At 41.6% G+C, this 23110-nt stretch overlaps 1 protein-coding gene across 1 annotated transcript in view; it reads right to left on the bottom strand.

Annotated features, from left to right (window-relative positions):
* Window positions 1–464: 464 nt before the first annotated feature.
* Window positions 465–23110, bottom strand: part of LOC121861217 (magnesium transporter NIPA2-like) — a 46597-nt gene continuing 23951 nt past the window's right edge. Inside the window, exons 2-4 of the mRNA XM_042358851.1 lie at window positions 11415–11603; window positions 8172–10183; window positions 465–8111 (exon numbers count right to left, since the gene is read on the bottom strand). Coding sequence (XP_042214785.1) covers window positions 8717–10183; window positions 11415–11600 — 1653 coding nt within the window. The 5' untranslated portion in view covers window positions 11601–11603 and the 3' untranslated portion in view covers window positions 465–8111; window positions 8172–8716. The remainder of the gene's footprint in view (window positions 8112–8171; window positions 10184–11414; window positions 11604–23110) is intronic.

The following is a 23110-nucleotide window of genomic DNA, read 5'->3' as shown; positions in this document are numbered from 1 at the left end:
TTACATAGCGTTGTTAGGTAAGGTTTAGTTTGGTTATATGGTATAAATTAGCAAGTACAGAGTATCAGGAATTCAGAACACGCAATCGATAGAACTATTATGAAGGGGGGAGGTAAATCACAAACCAGTGATTTCAGACAAAAACGAAGGCCAGATTTGAACTAATCGCATCAAAACCCACCAGAAAACCATTTTTTTTCAAATTTCATGTTTGCTGTAATATGCACATTTACCGGTGTCTGATTGGTTAGGTCATATCCTATTAGGTTCATTATCATTCATTTGCGACAGACGTTACCCAGAATGATGAGATACTCCGCCTGTATATCTATTGCATGTGTTAAAAACTTTAAAATCGCTGAGAGTCCACTTGTAAAAATTTTGCTGGTGATTCCGGAATAATTACTGAAGTAGTTAGTTGTTTAAAAAAATAATAGTAGCATTCATGTGATAATGATACAATGTTTTACTTAGTACAATTTATATTTGTGTTTATTGCTGCATTTGTGTCCACATTTTCCCTTTTACATTAGCACACCATAGTACTACGGTAAAATATCTACAAAATGAGACCTTGTTCATTAAAATACAAGAATATTTAGTGATATGTGTTTTCCAAACCGAACAACTTAATTGCTTGATTTCTCATTAAAAAAAAGAGTGTAGACTTGTCACTTATGCAATGCCTCGTTCAGTTCAAAGAAACAATGGCGTATGTTTATTGTTTGGTGTACACATTGTTTTAGACTGCATGGTCATGTGTTAACACTGAGATTCTTAACAGTGCACTTATCAAGCTTAACCAATTTAGCTCTTAAACTACGTGATTAAGATAAATAGGAATATACTGTATACAGTATTCATTTTAATAAAAAAATACATTACAGCTGAAAATAGTAACTTTTAAAATTTAAGCAGATTTTTGGCCGGGTTTAAACAGTCAAATATACTGTACGTCTTGCTTGACCGAGGGAGGGAGTATTACTCACCTTAGTGTGTCTTACAACTTAAGCACATAATATTTCCATTTAAAAGTACAGGTGACACCCACACGGTATTATTAGTATGGCTGTATAGGTATATCTTATTTCAATAAGTAGTAAATAAAATCGTGTGCTCATCTAAAAAAACATATCAGGGATATTTTCTTACATTTTCTGATAAATTTGTAGAATAGTTCCCTCGTGTCTGTCTGGTTAGCGAAAGTCAATCACACGCTGTAGGTCCGTTGTCCAATACTGTATAATAGCAATTGTGTTTGATAATTATTTCGCTTCTGCAGCCACGGCCAAGGACTTTAAACACAACTGGTATATTGGATGTATTTACATGCACGTTATTAACATTACTTTGAAAAGTACGTTAGCTGAAGTATTAGTTAGGTGACGTGACAACACAGTACTGAGGCAGCTGGGTGGGTGTGAGTGTGCGGGCAGTTCACTCCTTCACGGTGAAAATACCAATTGTTCTGTCAACTATAGTAAACTGTCAAAATGTGGGTAAACTCGGCAAAATTGACATTAATAATACCGAAAGTTAGATTAAAACAATTATTTATATGTAAAGAAAATTCATACGCTGTTGCTAGATTGTAGTGGACCTCTGTAGCATTGTATATTTTAAACTGCGGAGGAACTAAAGGCGCCCACAGTGTGTGTGACACACTCAAATTGTATGGTCAAACACCATGTTTGACAAACATAATTGAAGGTGTGTGGGCGCCTTAAGGCTGAACTTGTACTGTACCATCGTAACACATATTAGTCTTACTGTTCACTTTGAATTTCCTAGAATGGTAGCTGGGGTGGTTATGTGTACAATACTGAGGAAATATATAAAATTCAATGTAATGCGTTCAAGAGTGTTAGGGGTCGACAGGCACATGATACCGTTTTTGAGCTGTGTGTGTGTGTGTGTGTACAGGAGACCTTAATAGTGTATCGATGAGTGTGTACAGATCTTAATAGTGTGTTTATGTGTGTGTGTACAGGAGACGTTAATAGTGTATCGATGAGTGTGTACAGATCTCAATAGTGTGTTTATGTGTGTGTGTACAGGAGACGTTAATAGTTATTTTGTGGGACTAAAAATCACTAATGTCGCGTCGACTATGAACTTTTTAACTTATTAACGGCCAGTCCTCTGCTTACGCACACGATGTCTATATTTACTCTGGGAAATCTAATAGAGCTGCTGAGTTAAGGGCAGGTTATCATAAGACACATTTATGGTACGTTCTACAAGGCTTTAGCTCCTGTTATAGTTGTTCCTTGTTATACTTACATTGTTATATATTTTGTTCTACTTATAGTAAATATTGGAGATGGAAGTCACTTTCAACATCTACTGTGGCCATTTCCAGTATTTAGTGTAAGTACTTTATGACAATGTAGGTATAACGGAATATTTTTAATTAACGCAGGGACTTTTAGATCACTCTACAACACTTTGGTAGTATACAGTATTCTCATAATTGTTCCCCATATCATGTTCTACACTTTTAAACTTTAATAACTTTGTATACACATGATAAGAATCTGTAAATGACGTATAAAAGGCGCGGGTTTAATAAAGTTTGGCCCATTATTGCATTCATTTCTAGCTTTCAACATAACTAGATGAAAAGACAACGATATTAGAGTTTAAAAGCTCACACGGTCTTTATAAACACCCTGGTCGTCAGTATACCTCTCGCTGAAGAACGCCAAGTGAACGTAGGCTATCATAGTCTAAGTCTAAACCAGTAATAATATTTGGCACTGAACAAACAGGAACGCTATTTATTTTTACTAAACTACTGCTGATATATAGTGGTCTAACTGGTATATATCTAATGATTTGTTATATATCGGGTTATATAGTGACTACACATAGAAGTTTTCACCAAAATTATTTCAGCAATACTAGGCTATCGAAGATCGTTACAGTTATTTCTACATTTATGTCCTTACTAATGGCTCATTGATTCGAAGGTTCATTGGCTTTATAACTCATCTAACTTAATATAAAATTCTGATTTATAGACTTGAACCCTTTAAACCACCGAATCATTGGAACATCACATCGAGTCATACGCTCATGTCCACTTAACTAGAAACATGACAACGCATTTTGCTCAGATAACAGTCCAATATTACGTTGATATTACAGAAAATACATAAACGTGCTAATATTTTAGAGTTAGTTTTTACTATAACGACATTGAACTTACGGCGGAGGGTGTCTAGATAGTTAGTACACTCGTCAACGAAAGTCGAGTCGCCTCACCTGCCTCTTCATGAACCCAGCTATTCAGAAACCTGTGAAGTATCTGAATCCCTCCACATTAGACTTGTATCAGATGAGTTGGGGGTCGGATCTGTTCATTGCAGCTGAAATCGGTCATATTCGTAGTAATTTCCTAACATTGACTATCTTATAATACGCTGGTATGAGAATATGGTGACAGCTGAGGCCATACAGTATACTATATGCTACTCACCCACCACGAGGAACATTTATACCAACCAAATTTACCTTAAGTCTCACACTACCTGATAAAACCAACCTTACCTATCCTAATCCGTAAAACACTAAATCTAAAATAAATTAATTTAAGCTAACCTAATCATCATCATCTTTTAAATACAGTTACGTACCATCAAATTTTGTCAACACATTCAAGCAAAATATTCATATTATACACTGTACACATGTCTTATTAAACTGTTGTTCTTAGTAAATTAGCTCATCCGTAAGCTATTTTCAATAGGTAAACGAACAAACGTGTCAACTTTTTTTATTCACATTTACTGACAACGTTAACACTTAGGTAACTCGACGATCAGTCTAATCATGCATACCGTACTCGTATGTAAAGACTAAGTATATAAATTAGTTATATGCATTGCATAATAAGCTGTATATGATACTTGGCAATTTATATAACGCTATTGGTAACGAGGCTTCTATATTTTACAGTACCATCACTTAAATCATTATTATTTAACATTTAAAAATATATATATTTTTTTTTACTCTAAACTTCGTATTCAGTCATCAGTTATGTATCCATGTCACTACTGTTAGTTCAGGAGGGATTAAACTGGTGTGGATTATATTTCATCTTTTAGCAGATTATACACGACAGCAACACAGAACAATAATTATATGGAGCTCTGTACACTGTTTATTTAAAAGGTGTTGGAACCTTTTGGTATTCATTATTGAACACTATTACAGAAGTATTACTTCTGTACGGCACTTTAGTTTTGCAGTATTACATAATTTATCGCTAGGGGATATTAATAAGTTGTAACAAGAAATAAGTTGTTCATTATTAGGCTGTTTCTGTACTCACCAGTTTTTGGGTTCAGTTTATGGTTTGAGACTGCCCCTTATACAAGTATATCGTTATATATTGTATTGTGACATGTCAACCTCGAGGTTAAACGCAAAAAATAGTGAATACTTAAACGACGACAACTCATATTACTAGTTCCTTTCAGTATGTGTAAAGGCATTAATATAAGGCAATCAAATGGACATGTACTCGTATATACGTACATATTCACACCGATAAGGCTGTTTAGTTGAAATGTCAGGGTGAAAATAAACTCAGATAATCACATTGTAAATATCCTTCAATTAGTCCAGTAAAATTATCAAGGCAGCGACACATGCACGTTTACCAAGGCATTTTAATTATTTTATGTCTGGTACTATATAAAAGTGGTAAAAAATTTGGCTTTTTGGTTGTTGTGTAGGTAGCACTGTTAGATATGCAATAACAGTCGAGTATGGGGTTTATTAATCAGCCTTGTGTTTTAGCGTCTGTTTGAGTATATTAGTGAATTACGAGGGTGTGCAGTCCTTAAGCAACTTGTTCGAATCATTCTTTGGTTTTAAACGTGAGAATGGCGGCAAAGATACACTCAAAAACTATAAATTCTAGTGCCTAATATAGAGTACAGAACTATACTATACAGATGAGCATCAACTGAACCTATGACAAGAGTTCATGGCTGAGGAGTAGACTCGATATAATCTACACAGGTCACGTTTGATGCCCTGCCACAAATTATTTTAGTAGACTTGTGTTTTCATCTGTACGTTCAATTATAATGTATTCACCCGTTGTAATAATACTACAATACTTCTTTCACTTCTGTGGATATTAAATTGTGTTGATATCTAATAGTTAACTTGAAACAAAAAGTCTTCTAGTGACGCTTCATTCAGTACAGCATAATATATGATTCTGTAATAGCAAATATTACATTATTTTGTAATGTGATTGGTAACTGCATCGCATTATAACTTGTAACTTAAACCCTCGTCCTCAAAGGGTTATGACTTAAACCGTCATCCATAAAGGGGTTATAATATATAAATTCAACCATCATTCTGTCAAGTCACCAAATGCTACACAGGCTAAACAACATCCTAGTATGATAATGCCCAAAGATGCAGCAGAAACAGCAAAAAGTACTGTGCTCTTTTACACAATGACGCTAACACAACCCAATCCAACCTAACCTATCATACTGTAAGCAGCTACACTAACATCATATCATTATGTTACAGTTTTACACAGACGACCAAAAACACGAGGCTGTATTCTATCTTAGTTTCTTTTCGTTAAAAAGTTAGAGGAAGTGTAGTATACAGTACATATTTCCTATTTTTTTATGGTTGTTGTTTATTGAAGAAACTGACCATGTGCTTAAATACATCAGCTGTTGAGGCATACTAATACATTATATCAACAACAACAACAAGATGCACTACTTTGTTATATACTGTAAAAATATATACAAATAATTAGTAGTTATATATTATATGTACAACTTCGGTTTGCCACATTTGCATACTGTGGTAAGTAAATAACAAAACTAAAAAAAAAACATAAAAGCTGGAATGAATTTAAGTATAAGGCAAAGAAGCATTTAATTTAATCTCTTACAAACATAATAACTTGGAAGTCTGCAAGTCTAGTTATGAGAAATATAAAGTAGGATGTTAGATTTTCTATGTGATGAATGTTACAGGTTGTTGATTCAAGTATTATCTTCAAGTGTAAGCTTATAATATGTTGACTCTTTGAACAGGTGTTTCTGATGTTTCTTTGGGAAATCTTTAATACCTGAAGGCGTTAGATAGGTATACAGATATGAAACACTTGTTATCCATTGTTTAGATCAGTGATTTAGTGAGATAGACTGAAAGAGAAAGATAGGTAAATAGATAGTGAGAGATAATATACCAATAACAAATTAAATGAGGCATTAACAAAAAGAAAATAACATCAGGGAAAAGAAACAATTAATGACAAAATAAACATTAATATACTATGAATACTTTGGTATCATGCTTGTATAGAGCAGTACAGTATTTAGTTACAACATTCCTCTTACAAAATAACAACACTTAGACATTATATATAACAAAATGATGCCATAAGAAAGTAAATGTACAGTATATATAAAGCATTGTGTTAACTGAATACATTTATACAGTATATCCTTAACTATACTGGCACATATAAAAGTATAGTACTGTATCATGCTTTAGGGGAAATATGCATGATAATAAGCCTTTTCAAAATGTCAAAGGGACTGAGTTTAACTGGAGTTTTGAGAAATACGGAGGTGATTAAAAAGTTTGGTGAATGGTACCACTACCAAGGAATGAATGAATGAATAGTGGTTACTCAAGTCAGCACTCTCATCCGGGCAGACCAACGTCACCCCATTCATGAAATTGCGGAAGAGACCGGTCTTTCGTTTGGTTTCATTTAGGCCATACTGACAGGTGATTTGAACATGAGACACGTCAGCACGAAGTTTGTTCCACGTATCCTCACAGATGAACAAAAGGAAAGTCACGTCTTCATTTCCTCCAACTTATTTGATCAGTGTGTTTCAGATCCAACATTCTTATCCCAGGTGATAATGGGCGATGAGTCTTGGATTTACTGTTGTGACCCAGAAACCAAAGCCCAGAGCTTCCAGTGGAAGACACCGTCATCACCGAGACTAAAAAAAGCACTTCAGTTGAGATTGCAAGTGAAGGTCATGCTGATTACTGTTTTTGACGTGGCAAGAATGGCGAATACAGAATTTCTCCCCAGGGATGCTATCGTTAATGCAGCTTTCTATCTAGATGCTTTGAAATGTTTGCATGAGGCAGTCAGACAGAAAAGACGTGAGAAGTGGAATAGCTGGTGGCTCCTCCATCACGACAATATGCCCAGTAACACAGCACTCTCTATCCAGCAATTTTTGGCAGGGAAAAACATTCCTCTCATCCCACATCCACCTTATTCTCCTGACTTGGCACCTTATGACTTCTGGCTGTTCCCCAAACTGAAATGCACGACATTATAAGGGACATCCAATTCAAGACGACAATCCTTCTGAAGGAGGACTTCGAGCAATGTTCCTGGCAGTGGCAGGAGAGAGGGAACAAGTGTGTATGTGCGGGAGGGGAGTACTTTGAATGGGGTGAATGAAGTACAGGTACTGTACATGTTTAATGCTCAATAAAACGGTAGCTATTATTCTAACATTCACCAAACTTTTTGATCACCTCATATTAAACACATGATATAACCTTCAAAAAGTTAAAATATTGACCAAAAGAAAAAACTAAAATTTAAATATACTAAGTGCTACTATATTAAGCAGTTATATTATGGTTGTTGCTATACACATAATAATACAGTATTAACTATACATAAGGAATACTATATTAAATAATAATATTCACATCAGCTTAAGCTTTTAAACATTATATAACATTCCTCATATAACTTACAATATCACTGGCTATAGTACTGACCAAATTTACAGTGTCACCTGTAATGTATATACTGTACTGTATATATTCTATATCTTTATTATTCCTCAAAAACAGTTTATTTTCCTTATTTACTAGACTATACTTGTTCTCTATAGTATATAATGTCACTGTTTAATTATATACTTTGGACAATAAGGGTTGTAGTAAATGACTTTCTTATCTGTAAAAAAAAAATAATCTTACAGAGTTTTATAGCTGCTGATAATTTTATCATTGGGGTGTTGTTTATGAATAGTTTGACATTTCTGTGTTTCAAAGATGACATGACACTGATATTGGAGCCCATGACATGATATTGGAGCCCATGACATGATATTGGAGCCCATGACATGATATTGGAGCCCATGACATGATATTTGGGGCTATGTGGTCTCTATGGTAACCCAAATTACATGTCATGTCAACTACAAACCTCAAAGGTGACTCATAAATCACTTGAGTTTGGAAGGTGTTTCAGTCCCTCCGTAGTCCAGGTGTGTTATTATTTACAGGGGGTCACCTTAAAGGATTCACAGCTGATTACGATGTACTGACGATTTTAGTCCCACAGACGTACTTATATGAGACACACACACACACACACACACACACACACTCACACACAGTTTCTAAAACAGTATTGTGCCGACTTTGAACCTCTGAAATGACCTCTTGAATGCATTCATATGTTTTTTGTGTTCAAATTAAACTGCTGAGTTCTTGTAATAATATATTTGGTGCAATGTGAGAATCGGGTTTGTTGTTGGACTATTGAATCAATCACGACCATGGCAACCAGTTTCTGTACCAAATGGCAACTAATTTAGGAGTGGTATTTTATACAGTGTATGGCCTACAATGTGTGGCACTGAGGTAATACTTGGTGAGGTGAGGATCAGACGAGTGCCTGATTGTGATGTTGTCTTTGGTAGCTGTCATCACCCTCGAGGCTGACATTAACTTCCCCTGATTTACTGCTACTACAGCTGCTGCTTCTGCTTCTACTCCTGCTTTTGTTGTTTTTGGAGGAGGAGACCTTGGAGGTGGGTGTGTTAGAGGCTGATGGCTGGTTGGTTAACTTGGAGTTGGAGGTGTGAAGCTCAGTGAGAAGTGGCACCTCACACATACAGCCGGACGAGGACCTACAGTGACCCCGGGCTGAGTCTCCTGTCTGCTGGCGTTCACGTCTCCTTAAACTGTCACTGTGGCTACTGCTGCTGCTACTACTGCTGCTGGTGCCGTCTACACTGCTACTGCCACCCCTGCTGACGTTGCTGCTGCTGTCGTGGCTTGTGTTGCTGTGCTGGCTGGTGTTGTCGTGGTCATCACTGTGAGGCGCTGTGTGGTGGTTGTCGCCGGCTGTGTGTTTGTGCAGGGAGGTCTGGCTGATGAGTGACATGCACGAGTTGGTCTTGGTGGGGAACATTGTGTGAGGGAGGTTGAGGCCGGCCAGGGGGGAGGCTGGGGCACGACCCAGGAGTGGTGTGCCTTGTTCCACACCAGCCGGAGGTACCTTGGCGATCTGTGGCGAGGGCTGCACGTCGTTCCTCTCCTCGTCTGTAGGTGGTGGAGTGTTTTCTTCCTTGTCTAAATGCAAGAGGAACAGCGCCACGATGTTGACGACGAAGCCAAGGAGTGTGAGGATGATGTTCTTGACGCCTATCTCTCTCAGCTCAGTGTAGAGGATGGAGGAGGCGACGATGACAAGTGAAGTGAAGAGCACGTAGTTGATAGACATGAAGACAGAGCTGTTGAAGAGGTCAAGTGCCCGCTGCATGTAGATGGTCTCTATGAGGAGGCAGACTATGAGTGCCACCAGACACACCCAGGTGGCCCAGTTAGTGAACTCGTTGATGCCACCGATGGTCTGCTTGAGGGCCAGACCCACACCCTTACAGAACATGACCGAGAGTGAACCAAAGCAGGAACAGATAGTGATGTAGAACATGACGTAGCGGTGACCGTAGCGAGGGACTAAAGCCATGAAGAGACCCGAGACGAACACCACCAGCCCGGCGTACACCAAGAACCCCGGGTGAAGGAGCTGTGACTGTAACTCATCCATGCTAGCAATTTCTCGATCTTTAGGACCACAGAGCGTCACTACTACACACCCCACCAGCACCAACACACACCCTAGTTTACCCAGCATACCCAGTCTCTCCTTGAGGAAGTAAGGGGAGAGAGTTGCTGTCCACACTATAGAGAAGACTCCTAGGGGCGTCACCAGGATGGCCGGGGCGAAGATGTAAGCCACGAAGTTAGTGAGTTCCCCGAGACCCATGAGAGAGATGCCCAGCCACCACTTGGGGAGACGTAGGTAGCCATACCCTCCGTCCACCGCCCGTGTGCCGCCCCGAGTCTGCAGATATCACCTTTCATTAATATATTTACATCAACGAGTGCTAATAATCACCACTTTCTACACCACAGTGATGTATAATAGTGTAGATAGCAGTACAGTACACGTAGACATATATTAAGACATAATATATATGACGTTATTGAAGCTGTAACCTGAATTATTACAGTAAACATCTCGCCTTAACAAGATTAACCCACCTGGGTGATCAACAAACATTCTTAAACACTGGAGAGATCAAGAGGTTATTAAGTGACGTTGATAAGATATTGTATTAGAGGTGTGAAGAAGGTGGTTCCCATAGGTTTGACTTTCACTCACTAAAACAAGGATATATAAGAAGTGAGTGCTGATGCTCCCCGAACACCTTCCCATCACACACAGACACATTGTAAAGGTCATTATCTTCTGGAACTCAATATTAAGGCAAGATATTACACCTAAGGCAGATGCAGTGGATAGGGAGGGAGGGATAGTGGGAAGATTTTTTTTTTTTTTTACGGGGATTAGCCCACCGGGGCACAGGTCACTGACCCACATCGGGCCCTGAGGGGCGAAAATGTGCCGTTGTAAACGCTTCTGCGCTTCACCTTACACAAGGATGTAGGGAGGTGCCCAATAGAAAAAAAAATAATAATAATAATAATAATTCATAGTAAATTGAATGTTTAATAAAAATCTAAAAATTAAGTAATAATATTTCACAGTAAATACAATTTATAATAAAAAGTAAATAATAATAACAATAATAATATTGTAATAACAATAATAAAGAACTTAAAAAAGTACAAAACAAAAATCTATAGTGAGAAACAATATATGTAAAAAATTTGTGTTGTCAAAGTAAGAGAAACAATTGAGACCCTGCAATTGTGTGTAAGTGAGGCAGAAAGTCAGATCAGCAACCTGGGACTTGGTCACATATGGCAGCAGGGTCTACCATTAGACAACACATTATGCTTCCAATATCTTCCCAGGCGATAGTACCTCCCTGTTTGGTAGCTGCCTACTACCTTAAGGGGTGGGCAGTGAGTAAGTAGGGAGGGATTGACAGTGGGTAGGTAGGGATAGACAGTGGTAGGAAGAGGCGGGTAGGTAGGTAGGTAGGGATAGACAGTGGTAGGAAGAGGCGGGTAGATGAGTAGGTAGGGGCAGAGGGTAGGTAGGTAGTAGGTATAGGTTAGGTAGTTAAGCCATCAGACACTGTAGAACACACACACACACACAGTACCTCTATATCCCTGAGCGCCAGTTTCTTGAGGATGACCGAGATGCCGATGAAGAGACACGAGGAGAAGGCGAGGACGAGACCGATGAAGGTGTCGAGAGGTACCCAGTTTGGACCATCATATTCCTCCTCCCTCGTCATGTTCACCCCCATCAACTCGCTGCTCATGTTCTCCGACGTCTCATACATTTTCTGAAACGTTTGGGAGGTTTATTAGTTGTGTTGTCACTTTCATGGTTAGAGAAGGTGTTGTACTGTCACTTTCCTGTCTTAGAGAACGTGTTGTGCTGTCACTTTCCCGACTTCGAGAACGTGTTGTGCTGTCACTTTCCCGATTTCGAGAACGTGTTGTGCTGTCACTTTCCCGATTTCGAGAACGTGTTGTGCTGTCACTTTCCCGATTTCGAGAACGTGTTGTGCTGTCACTTTCCTGTCTTAGAGAACGTGTTTGATTGAAACATTTTATTTAGCCAGAAAAACACAGATACAGAGTGGATAATAATAACAATATTAACATGGCTGAGGCAGTTGAGAACCTGAGCTCTCTTTGAGGCACCTGATATATACTGTGCTGTCACTTTCCCGACTTAGAGAACGTGTTGTGCTGTCACTTTCCTGTCTTAGAGAACGTGTTGTACTGTCACTTTCATCATGGCTCCACGGAATGGGTGGAATCGTTTTCATTTTACAGATTTGAGATTCCTGGGTTTTATTTAGAAAGTACAAGTACAGATTTTGGCGTAGAGAGCATGTAGAAAGTTTACGTATTTTGGGATAGATCACAGGTAGAAAAGTACAGATTTAGGCACAGTGTACAGGGAAAGTACTCTCCATGTGTTGACGTAAACATAAGTTGAACCGCCCGATGAATTATTGTGGGATTGTAGGACTCGATTGTTCTTTATTCGATCAAAACCTGCCGAGTACAAATTACACACGTTATATAATTAAATCACTTGTACGTTTCTTCACTATTAACAACTACATATATATTTGAGTAGAGTGGGGTGTTAAACCATATAAAACTTTCGTGTTTTGGGTCGAATGTAGGACTTATTAGCTCCCTGACTTGTTAGCTTACTGGACGGCTAGAAACTATCTTCTGAACCCCACAGGGAGCGAGTTAGTCAGCAAAGTTCGTTGTCAACACTTCCTTTGTCTCTCTCTCCTGTCTCCCCCCCCCCCTCTCTCTCTCTCTCCTAGTTTATCCTATTATTGGCGGTAACAAAAAGTACAACCTAGGAACTATTTATCAACACTTGTACACCAAAGAACTAAACATAACAAGAGCTATTCTCCTCAAGCGCTGGGAGAAGACGCACCATGCCAATCAGCTGTGTTTGTAAACATTGGCTCAAGTCATCTGGTTTATGTCAACAAACTTTTCCAGGCGGTCCACACCAAGTAGAAAATGGGGGTATTGTTTAGACGTATACTTAAGGCTTGAGTGTTTTGATATTACAGTCACTATTACAGTAACCCTATTTCTTGGTATCTGAGGAAAAAAGACAAAAATTATATTGGAATTTTGGTTCGTGATTAATAGGAACCAATTTCACTACATACTGCTGATATTTTTACCAATTACACGCATCCTCCTGACAAAACTGCCCATTACATTGTATACCACTCATAAAATAGGCATTTCTTACCAATTACATCACTAAGCGTTTACTTAACTATACCAATTACACCATCTAATATGGAATTAACTACCAATTACGCCCTCTACCACCATTCATATTACAGAGCACATCATCCAATTATACCCGCACTTCGGTCGTGACGACGTAGTTTTAATAATTCAGCTAGCCAGTGAGAGCAGTCTGTCTGTCCATCTATCTGTCTATCTGTCTACCGCAATCAATTGACATTATTGATGTCTGGTGTGAGTGTGTGAGGGAAGGAGGGAGGGAGGGGGAAAGAAAGAAGGGACAAGGGGGTGGAGGAGGAGAGAGGGTGGATAGGAAAGGATTAAAATGTGTGGGGGGGTGTTTGTGTTGTGGGGTTAGCCTACTGTAATGTAAGCTCGTGTGGCCGGAAGGAGAAAGGAAGAAGGGATGGAGAGAGATGAGGGGGTAGGGGAGAAGGGAGGTGAGGGGGTAAGAGGGAGAGGTGAGAGGAAGACAAGGAAGGGAAAGGGTGTGAAGTGCTGTAGTAGACTTGTGTGAGGGAAGGAAGAGAGAGAGAGAGAATAATTTAGGCCATAGGTAATCAATGCTCTAGTTTAATCACAGGTGAGTATGAGGGTCTCTGGGGTCTAATTACCTGGGTGGGGCAGGTGTGTGTGTGTGATGACGTGTGTGCAGAGAGAGGTATGGAGGGGGGGGGGGGATATCGAGTCAATTTTAAGATGAATAAAAAGAATACCGCGAATTTTCTGTGAGTTTTATACATGATGGTTAGTTTGGCAAAATTTATCTATCTATCTATCTGTCTGTCTGTCTGTCTGTCTGTCTGTCTATCTATCTATCTATCTATCACGGACCTTAACACAGGAGGCGGAAGTAGGCTCGGAGGGCGGGGTTAACGGATGTAAACAAACGGTGACGTCATATCCGGAGGCCGCTGTCCATTCCGTGATTTCCCGCGAACTTTTATAATTTATTTACTGATAATATTTCCAGATAACGATAACAAATTATAAAAATAAATCTTGAGTATTGAAACAAGTAATAAATAAATAAATAAATAAATAAATAAATAAGTGGCGCTAAGAGGATTTCAAGTTAAGTACAGTACGTGACAACCGAAGCGTTTGGTAGAGTGGGGCCATCGGATGTAAACAATGATTATGACGTCATATCCGAGGTCATGACACAACATCACCTAATTTGCTGACACCTTTCCTGTTAGTTAGGTTTGATTATTTGACTATAGGCTGTGTTAGGCCACGTTAGGTTAGGTTAGGCACGGCATATACACGGTACTTATTTTGATGTTTTTAAATGCATTTACTGTATCTGTCAATGCAGCTATTATGTTACTATAACTACCTTGGGAATTACTGTACTTCACCTGTATGATACTGTAACGGCACGGGAATGACTGTACCGGGCACCTCTTCAATGTTTATGTAACCTGTATTCCTTGATGAATTCTCTTAAGTGTATGTGTGTCGCCATTACTTCTACACTAGCGACAGACGAGCCGGGTCCAACCTGCTAACACCCTAGTTACATCTGCGTTATCTCACGAGTTACACACACACACACACACACACACACACACACACACACACACACACACACACACGGCAACTATTTTTTTAAGACAGAGAACTAAAATTTGCCGTAGAAATGTAGTTAAATTAACTTCACGAAAAACTAACTCTGGTAACGTCAAGTAACCCCCAGCTAATGATATATATACTACACACAATTTCCAACACAGAGAAGTAAACACTAGTTGACCACCGCCAGACTATTGAGGTCAGGAGGTCAAACAGTGGGCGTGGGCATCTGTCTGGGAGGTGAAGAAGGGTGTTTGGGTCCACACGCAAAACAACGATTAGAGCAGGGGTCACCTGAAGTCTTCCTCCTGTCTGTCATTGGTCAACAAGTCTCTCAAGCTTGTGCGTGACTGGTTATTGGATCGCGACAGATGAAACGGGTTTGTTCAATATGTTGGTCGCTTCATCTAACTGGTACGTGATTGGTCGATGGGTTGCTCTTGCCTAACTTAGATACAAAAAAAAAAATCATACATACATACATACATACATACATACATACATACATACATACATACATACATACATACATACAAACAAACAAACAAACATACATACAAACATACATACAAACACATAATCATGGTTGTCCCTCGTGTAAAGAGGATGGCCAGCCCAAGGGCCACCTAGGCGTGAATTTGTTTAAGGTGTAGAAGCTGTCGCCAACTCAACAACCACACCCTGAGTTAACGAGCTGTATAACTCGGTGTCTAGGAATAATCCGAGAAGACCGGGCAACTCGCCAACTGCACTGGCTGACCATTACCCCAGAACACGAGCCACAAATCGATTAACATCCAGGTCCCCACTTACTGCTGGGTAGACAGAGGCAAATGGCGTAAAGAAACGCGTCCATAGTTTCACCCCGCTACACACACTACTTACCACAATAACAAAACTGTCACGAATTATGGGGTCCTGCCCTCCTGGTTACCTGCTATCCTGTCACTAGAAGGTCACAGGTACGCTATCCTGTTACTTATAGGTCAAAGGTCACGCTATCCTGCCACTAGGTCACAGGTACGCTATCCTGTCACTTATAGGTCAAAGGTCACGCTATCCTGCCACTTATAGGTCAAAGGTCACGCTATCCTGTCACTAGAAGGTCACATATCACGCTGTTATCCTAGGGGAAAAATAACGGAACGTAACGGAGAATTAGTATTAATATCTCTACCTAAGGGTTACTATTTAACGCAAGACCCCTTCCTCCCTCCCTCCTTCACCATAACGCAACACCTCCTTCCTTCTCTCCCCCCTCCTTCACCCTAACACACCATCTCCTTCCTTTTCTCACCCCTCCTTCACCGTAACACAACATCTCCTTCCTCCTTCTCTCCCTCCTTCACCATTACACCATTTTCTCTCTCTCTCTCTCTCCCTCCTTCACCATAACACCATCTCCTTCCTTCCTCTCTCCCCCTCCCTCTCCTTCTTCACCATTACACACCATTTCTCCTCTCCCTCCTTCACCATAACACACCATTCCTTCTTCCTTCACCATAACACACCATCTCCTTCCTTCCTCTCCCCCCTCCCTCTCCCTTCTTCACCATAACACACCATTTCCTTCCTCCTTCTCTCCCTTCTTCACCATTTCACACCATTTCCTCCCTCTCTCCCTCCTTCACCATAACACACCATCTCCTTCCTTCCTTCACCATAACACACCATCTCCTTCCTCCCTCTCTCTCCTTCCTCCCTCTCTCTCCATCCTTCCCTCCTTCACCATCACAAGGCCACCTCACCAAAATAACGAAGGAACTAGAATGTCGCCTTTGAATTATTAATTTTCTCCGCTCGTTTCTACACTTGCCCACTTATAGATGAATGTATTTATGTTTGAGTGTGTGTGTGTGTGTGTGTGTGTGTCTGTAAACGTTTTATATTGAAGTATGTAAGCTTATGGGACACACACACACACACACACACACACACACACACACACACACACGTACGTACGTACGTTACAAGCTGGTTTCGTAAGCGGTCGGGTCCAGGTATGTTAAAGATACTGCCATTAACTGTAACTAACTGTAAATGTAACTGTAGCTATAACTGTAACTGTAGCTATAACTAACTGTAACTATAACTGTAAACTTAACTGTAGCTATAACTGTAATTAACTGTAACTGTCAACATAACTAACTGTAGCTATAACTAAGTAACTGTAACGCGACAATGCCACTCTCCACTCCTCGATACAGCTGTTATCACGCGTCTGACTATGGTCGTGTTATCAGGGAGTATAATGAGAGCCACCTGAACCTAACCTAAGCACCCCTCACTACACACCTCCCTCAGACCCCCCCCCCTGCCTGGCCATTCTAACCCCTCCCCTCACTTGACACCCCTCACCCCTGCCTGGCCATTCTAACCCCTCACCCCCCTGCATGGCCATTCTAACCCCCTCATGACACCTCCCTCATCCCCCTGCCTGGCCATTCCTAACCCCTCCCCCTCATGACACCTCCCTCACCCCTGCCTGGCCATTCCTAACCCCTCCCCTCACTGACAACTCCTCACCCCCCCCGCCTGGCCATTCTAACCTCCCCCCTCACTTGACACCTCCCTCACCCCTACTTGGCCATTCTAACCCCTCCCCCTCACTTGACTTTCCCTCCCCCCTGCATGGCCATTCCTAGCCCCTCCCCCTCATGACCTCACCCCCTGTGGCCATTCTAGCCCCTCCCCCCTCATGACACCTCCTCACCCCCTGCATGGCCATTTCTAACCCCTCCCCCCTCATGACACCTCCTCACCCCCCCACCTCAGTCCTCAGTCCCAAACACCTGCGAGAGAGGAGCCACAAGTGTGTACCAGGTTCTCACCCTCCTCCCGCCCGCCCGCCTACCCCTGCACCACCACCACCTACCATACCATTCCGCCACCTGTCAACACCACCACCACCTACACCTACAGTATATTCACTGCATTACCATTGTATGTATACACCTGTATTTTATGTTTTATATAGCCCACTTCCTTTGGTTACACACACACACACACACACACACACACACACACACAAACAACCACGTGTTTTTATTTATCTTAGCAATTTGTCAATCTTAATTAAGGAGAAAACAACTCACCTTGACCAGACAATAACTAAACTCACCCAGATGGCAACACTTACTTGAGGTTGCCAATTACCCACCTCAGAGACACCCATCCATACCTGTGCATAATTATTATACCTGGTGGTAATGAGTCATACTTTGCTCTCTGGTCGATATACACATTGGGTACCTGTTGAAAAGCATGCTCTCTCTCTCTCTCTCTCTCTCTCTCTCTCTCTCTCTCTCTCTCTCTCTCTCTCTCTCTCTCTCTCTCTCTCTCTCTCTCTCTCTCTCTCTCTCTCTCTCAAGGTTACTTATAAGGGATCACCTGGAGATTAATCCCTCTCTTTATTTTACCTTAAGGTTAACTAAGCTGACGTGATTAGGTTAGGTAAGGTTAAACTAGGATAGATTATGCTAGGGTGGTTAAACTTAAGGTTAAATAAGCTGGGTTAGGTTTAGTGATCTTTTATTCTGGTCGTTGAACACCTTTATAGGGTCTCTTTCAACACAAGGTTCTGTTGCAATAGTCAACCCATGTGCTCCACCCACACACACACACACACACACACCCCCAACACGCACACACACACAACCTAACCTAACCCCTGTTATCAGATACAATAAAATGGATTTAGAAATGATGGTAGTAGTAGTGAAGGGTGGTGGTGGTGGTGGTTGATCCTGTGTTTATGGCAGAGAGAGTTACCACTTAGCACTTCATCGTCACTCACCTCCCTACACACACACACACACACACAGAAGCAATATATATTCGCATGTAGACATTTCACGATCATTTCACTGAATTATACTTAAATAGTCTCCAATGCGGGTACAAAATATTTCACAATTTCACAACACACACTTGAAACATTGTATATTACAGGTATGGGTATATTTCACATTTACATATGAGGATCAATCACCTTAGATTACAGCAGCTACAAACACGGGTACAGAAAAGTTACAAGACCACTTCACCTGTACAAATACATATAATAAGGCACAGTAAATTACAGGTGTACGTATACCGCGCCCGATACCACTGAATATTGCATCTCAGCCGGGTTAAGAATTGCCACCCCCCCCTCCCCCCCTCCCATCTTCGTGGAGCCCAGTCCGTGTGAGAGTTGCTTTGTTTGGTGGTGGTGGTGAGTGATCAGGCAATGTGAATGTTTTAAGATTGGGTGGGTATGGTGTGTGGTATTTATCTGTGTGTCTATCTTACTATAAGGGTGAGGGTGAAACAGATACACACACACACACACACACACACACACACACACACACACACATACATACACACACACACACACACACTATCTACAAGGGTGAAACTCTCTAATTTCTTTAACACCCATATTCAAAGAGAGAGAGAGAGAGAGAGAGAGAGAGAGAGAGAGAGAGAGAGAGAATAAGGTTGATAACGAACGGTGTATAAGAACAACGGGGACAATAAGAGGGATGAAATGACTTGGTTTAATCTCACTAATGGCTCAATTAATAGCAGACCCTGAGCCAACTTGGTAATGACTTGATTTCTGAGGTACTTGGTGAGCTAAGATGACCTGGTTTGTGAGGTACTTGGTGAGCTAAGATGACCTGGTTTGTGAGGTACCTGGTGAGTTAAAGGTGATCTGGTGAGCTAAGATGACCTGACTTCCTTTACCTATAGTGACCTTAAAATGACCTGGTGAGTTTAGGATGGTGACCTGTGATTACTTGACAGCCTCTTACCTGATGACCTGTGACTTAATTAACTTTACCTGGTGACATGTGAGTATCTGGTGCCTTGTGAGTATCTGACACCCTTTTACCTGGTGACCTGTGACTTAATTAACCTAAGACTACCTGGTGAACCTAATTATAAACTTACGAACACACAATGATACAAATCCCACACTTATTCACGAATCTTAATAACAATAAAATGAATAATCTCACCGCTGAATAACGAGGCAACAACCCATGAATAAAGTGAATAATTACTCGAACATGTGATTCAACTCGACAGTGCCACTATTCACTAGTGGCACTACTTGTAATGGCACCACCCTAGTATATGATTTGATTTCGTTTCCTGGTTCCCCTACCCCCCCCCTACCGGAGTGATAATTAAACTACTACTCCCCACCTGTCATGTTTTTATGATTGCCTGTCGTGGTTGGTGGTGGTTGTAGTGGTAGAGGTGGTTGACGGTAAAGGTGGCAGTGGTTGGTGATTAAAGGTGGTGATGGTTGTGGTTGCTGGTGGTGGTGGTGTGGTTGTTGGGTGGTGGTTGGAGGTGATTGTGTTGATGTTGTGGTTGTTGGGTGGTGGTTGGAGGTGATTGTGTTAATGTGGTTGTTGGGTGGTGGTTGGAGGTGATTGTGGTGGTGTTGTGCTTGTTGGGTGGTGGTTGGAGGTGATTGTGGTGGTGGTGTGGTTGTTGGGTGGTGGTTGGAGGTGATTGTGTTGATGTTGTGGTTGTTGGGTGGTGGTTGGAGGTGATTGTGTTAATGTGGTTGTTGGGTGGTGGTTGGAGGTGATTGTGGTGGTGTTGTGCTTGTTGGGTGGTGGTTGGAGGTGATTGTGGTGGTAATGGTGATGCCTGTGGTGGTAACAAGTAATAATAATAATAGAAACAGTTATAAACAATAATAATAGTAGTAGTAGTAATAGTAGCTAGTAGTAGTAATAGTTGTAACACCACAAATAGTAAAACAAAAATAATAGCAACAATGTCAATAGCAGCAAAGCCAACACGAACACCACCATTATTTACAAATGTTTTTCTGCCTGATAATGATAATAATAATATCTCCCCTTAAACTATTGACAGAGAGGGGGAAGGGAGAGAGAGGGGAAGGAGGAAGGGAGGGAGAGGGGAAGGAGGAAGGGAGAGAGAGGGGAAGGAGGAAGGGAGAGAGAGGGGAAGGAGGAAGGGAGGGAGAGGGGAAGGAGGAAGGGAGGGAGAGGGGAAGGAGGAAGGGAGGGAGAGGGGAAGGAGGAAGGGAGAGAGAGGGAAGGAGGAAGGAGAGAGAGGGGAAGAGGAAGGAGGGAGGGGAAGGAGGAAGGGAGAGAGAGGGGAAGGAGGAATGGAGGGAGAGGGGAAGGAGGAAGGAGAGAGAGGGGAAGGAGGAAGGGAGAGAGGGGAAGGAGGAAGGAGGGAGAGGGGAAGGAGGAAGGAGAGAGAGGGGAAGGAGGAAGGGAGAGAGAGGGGAAGGAGGAAGGAGGAGAGGGGAAGGAGGAAGGGAGAGAGAGGGGAAGGAGGAAGGAAAAAGGGTGGTGGGAGGGGAGAGAGGTAAGGGAGAAAGGAAGGGAGGGAGGAGGGGGACTTTAAATATGTCTCTAAAATATTTCCCAAAAGATAAGATAGACAGATAGATAACAGATAGATAATAGATAGAACATTCCAGAAACGCCCTCGAATTACCCTCTTTAAATCGGGTGCCTCACAAAATGTCTTCACCTGGGAGTAGTAATTAAGAACCAAAATGATTTACCTGGAAGAACTCTTGGGTAATTCGCCTACCTGTCTTATCTTCCTTCCAGAACTAACCACACTGGAACTGAGAGAGAGACAGACGGAAAAAGACAGAAACGGTGAGGGTTTGAGAGAGAGAGAGAGAGAGAGAGGGGAAGATAAAGAGAGAGACAGTCAGAATGAGAGAGAGGGAAAGATAGACCTGGAACACAGCCAAGAGGGATTCTGAACACATTGGATGCTGCTGATGATCTGACTGAAGGACTGAGAGAGAATCCTAGCTGGAATCCTACACTCATAAAAGGACTTTACTAGACCATTAACTAGAAGGACTCAACAACAACAGCAATACCCTTCTAGACTGGATTGGATTGGACTGAACTGGAATACTGGGCTGTACTGGACTGGACATAGGAGGCCGCAGGAGTCATCCGATAGGAAACTTCCAGCAGGACTAAAGGAGGCGAACCATCCTATAGCCTCCCCCCCCCGATCCTAGACTCCCTACGGACCTGGACTAAGGACTTCGATCCAAGACCACCTAAGGACCTAAAGGACTCCCCGATTCTAGACTCCCTAAGGACCTGACTAAGCACTCCCCCCCCCCCCGATCCTAGACTCCCAAGGACCTGGGCTAAGGACTCCCCCCGATCCAAGACCACCTAAGGACCTGGACTAAGGACCCCCCCGATCCTAGACTCCCTACACTGACTAAGGACTTCCACCCCCAAAAGGACCTAACACTCAGGACTGACTCGAGTCTTGACCTTCTTCAACTGGCTAAGAATAGACTCTGCCGTGATATCAGTGTGTCCGTAGAGCCACACCCTCACTACCCGCCCACTTTCCCCTACAACCCCACTACCCGCCCACTTTCTTCCCCTACAACCCCACTACCCGCCCACTTTCTTCCCCTATAACCCCACTACCCGCCCACTTTCTTCCCTACACCCTCACTACCCGCCCACTTTCTTCCCCTACACCCTCACTACCCGCCCACTTTCTTCCCCTACACCCTCACTACACGCCCACGTTCTTCCTCTACACCCTCACTACCCGCCCACTTTCTTCCCCTACACCCTCACTACCCGCCCACTTTCTTCCTCTACGCCCTCACTACAGTACTCCCATCCACTTTTTCCCCTACACACTATCAGTTCTTGTGAAATAGGACCCAATACTACAGGTTAGGTTAAGTTAGGATAAACAATAGATTAAGTTTGGATAAGATAGGTTGGATTAGGACAGGCTAGGATAGATGAGGATCGGTTATGATAGGTTATGATAGGTTAGGTTAAGTGTGGGGCCCAACAGGACAAGGGCCCGTTTAGCCACAGTGTATATCAGATAACAGGATATGAGTTGTGCTTTGTAAACAATTGCACCGCCCCCTCCCGGCCAGGCTCAGATAACAACTAAACTTCGACGTAGTTAACTTCAATCACCTGAATTTTACTTCTTTCAGATTATTTCACCTGATAATTAAGCAACCTAATGCTACCTGGAGAGGTTTAGGTTAGGTTAACGTTAGGGTGGTTTATTTTGCACAAGACAAGACCTTATCGTAACTATACTTAACCTAACGTAACCTAACCTAACTAAACCCAACCTAACGTAACCTAACCTAACCTAACCTAACCTAACTAAACCTAACGTAACCTAACCTAACTAAACCCAACCTAACGTAACGTAACCTAACCTAACCTAACCTAACTAAACCTAACGTAACCTAACCTAACTAAACCCAACGTAACCTGACCTAACTAAACCCAACCTAACGTAACGTAACCTAACCTAACCTAACCTAACTAAACCCAACGTAACGTAACCTAATCTAACTAAACCTAACGTAACCTAACCTAACTAAACCTAACGTAACCTAATCTAACTAAACCTAACGTAACCTAACCTAACTAAACCTAACGTAACCTAACCT

The sequence above is a fragment of the Homarus americanus genome, unplaced genomic scaffold (genome assembly GCF_018991925.1).
Source record: "Homarus americanus isolate GMGI-L3 unplaced genomic scaffold, GMGI_Hamer_2.0 scaffold21314, whole genome shotgun sequence".
NCBI lineage: Eukaryota > Metazoa > Arthropoda > Malacostraca > Decapoda > Nephropidae > Homarus > Homarus americanus.
The sequence above is the reverse complement of the archived record's forward strand: the minus strand, read 5'-3'. Positions and strand labels throughout refer to the sequence as shown.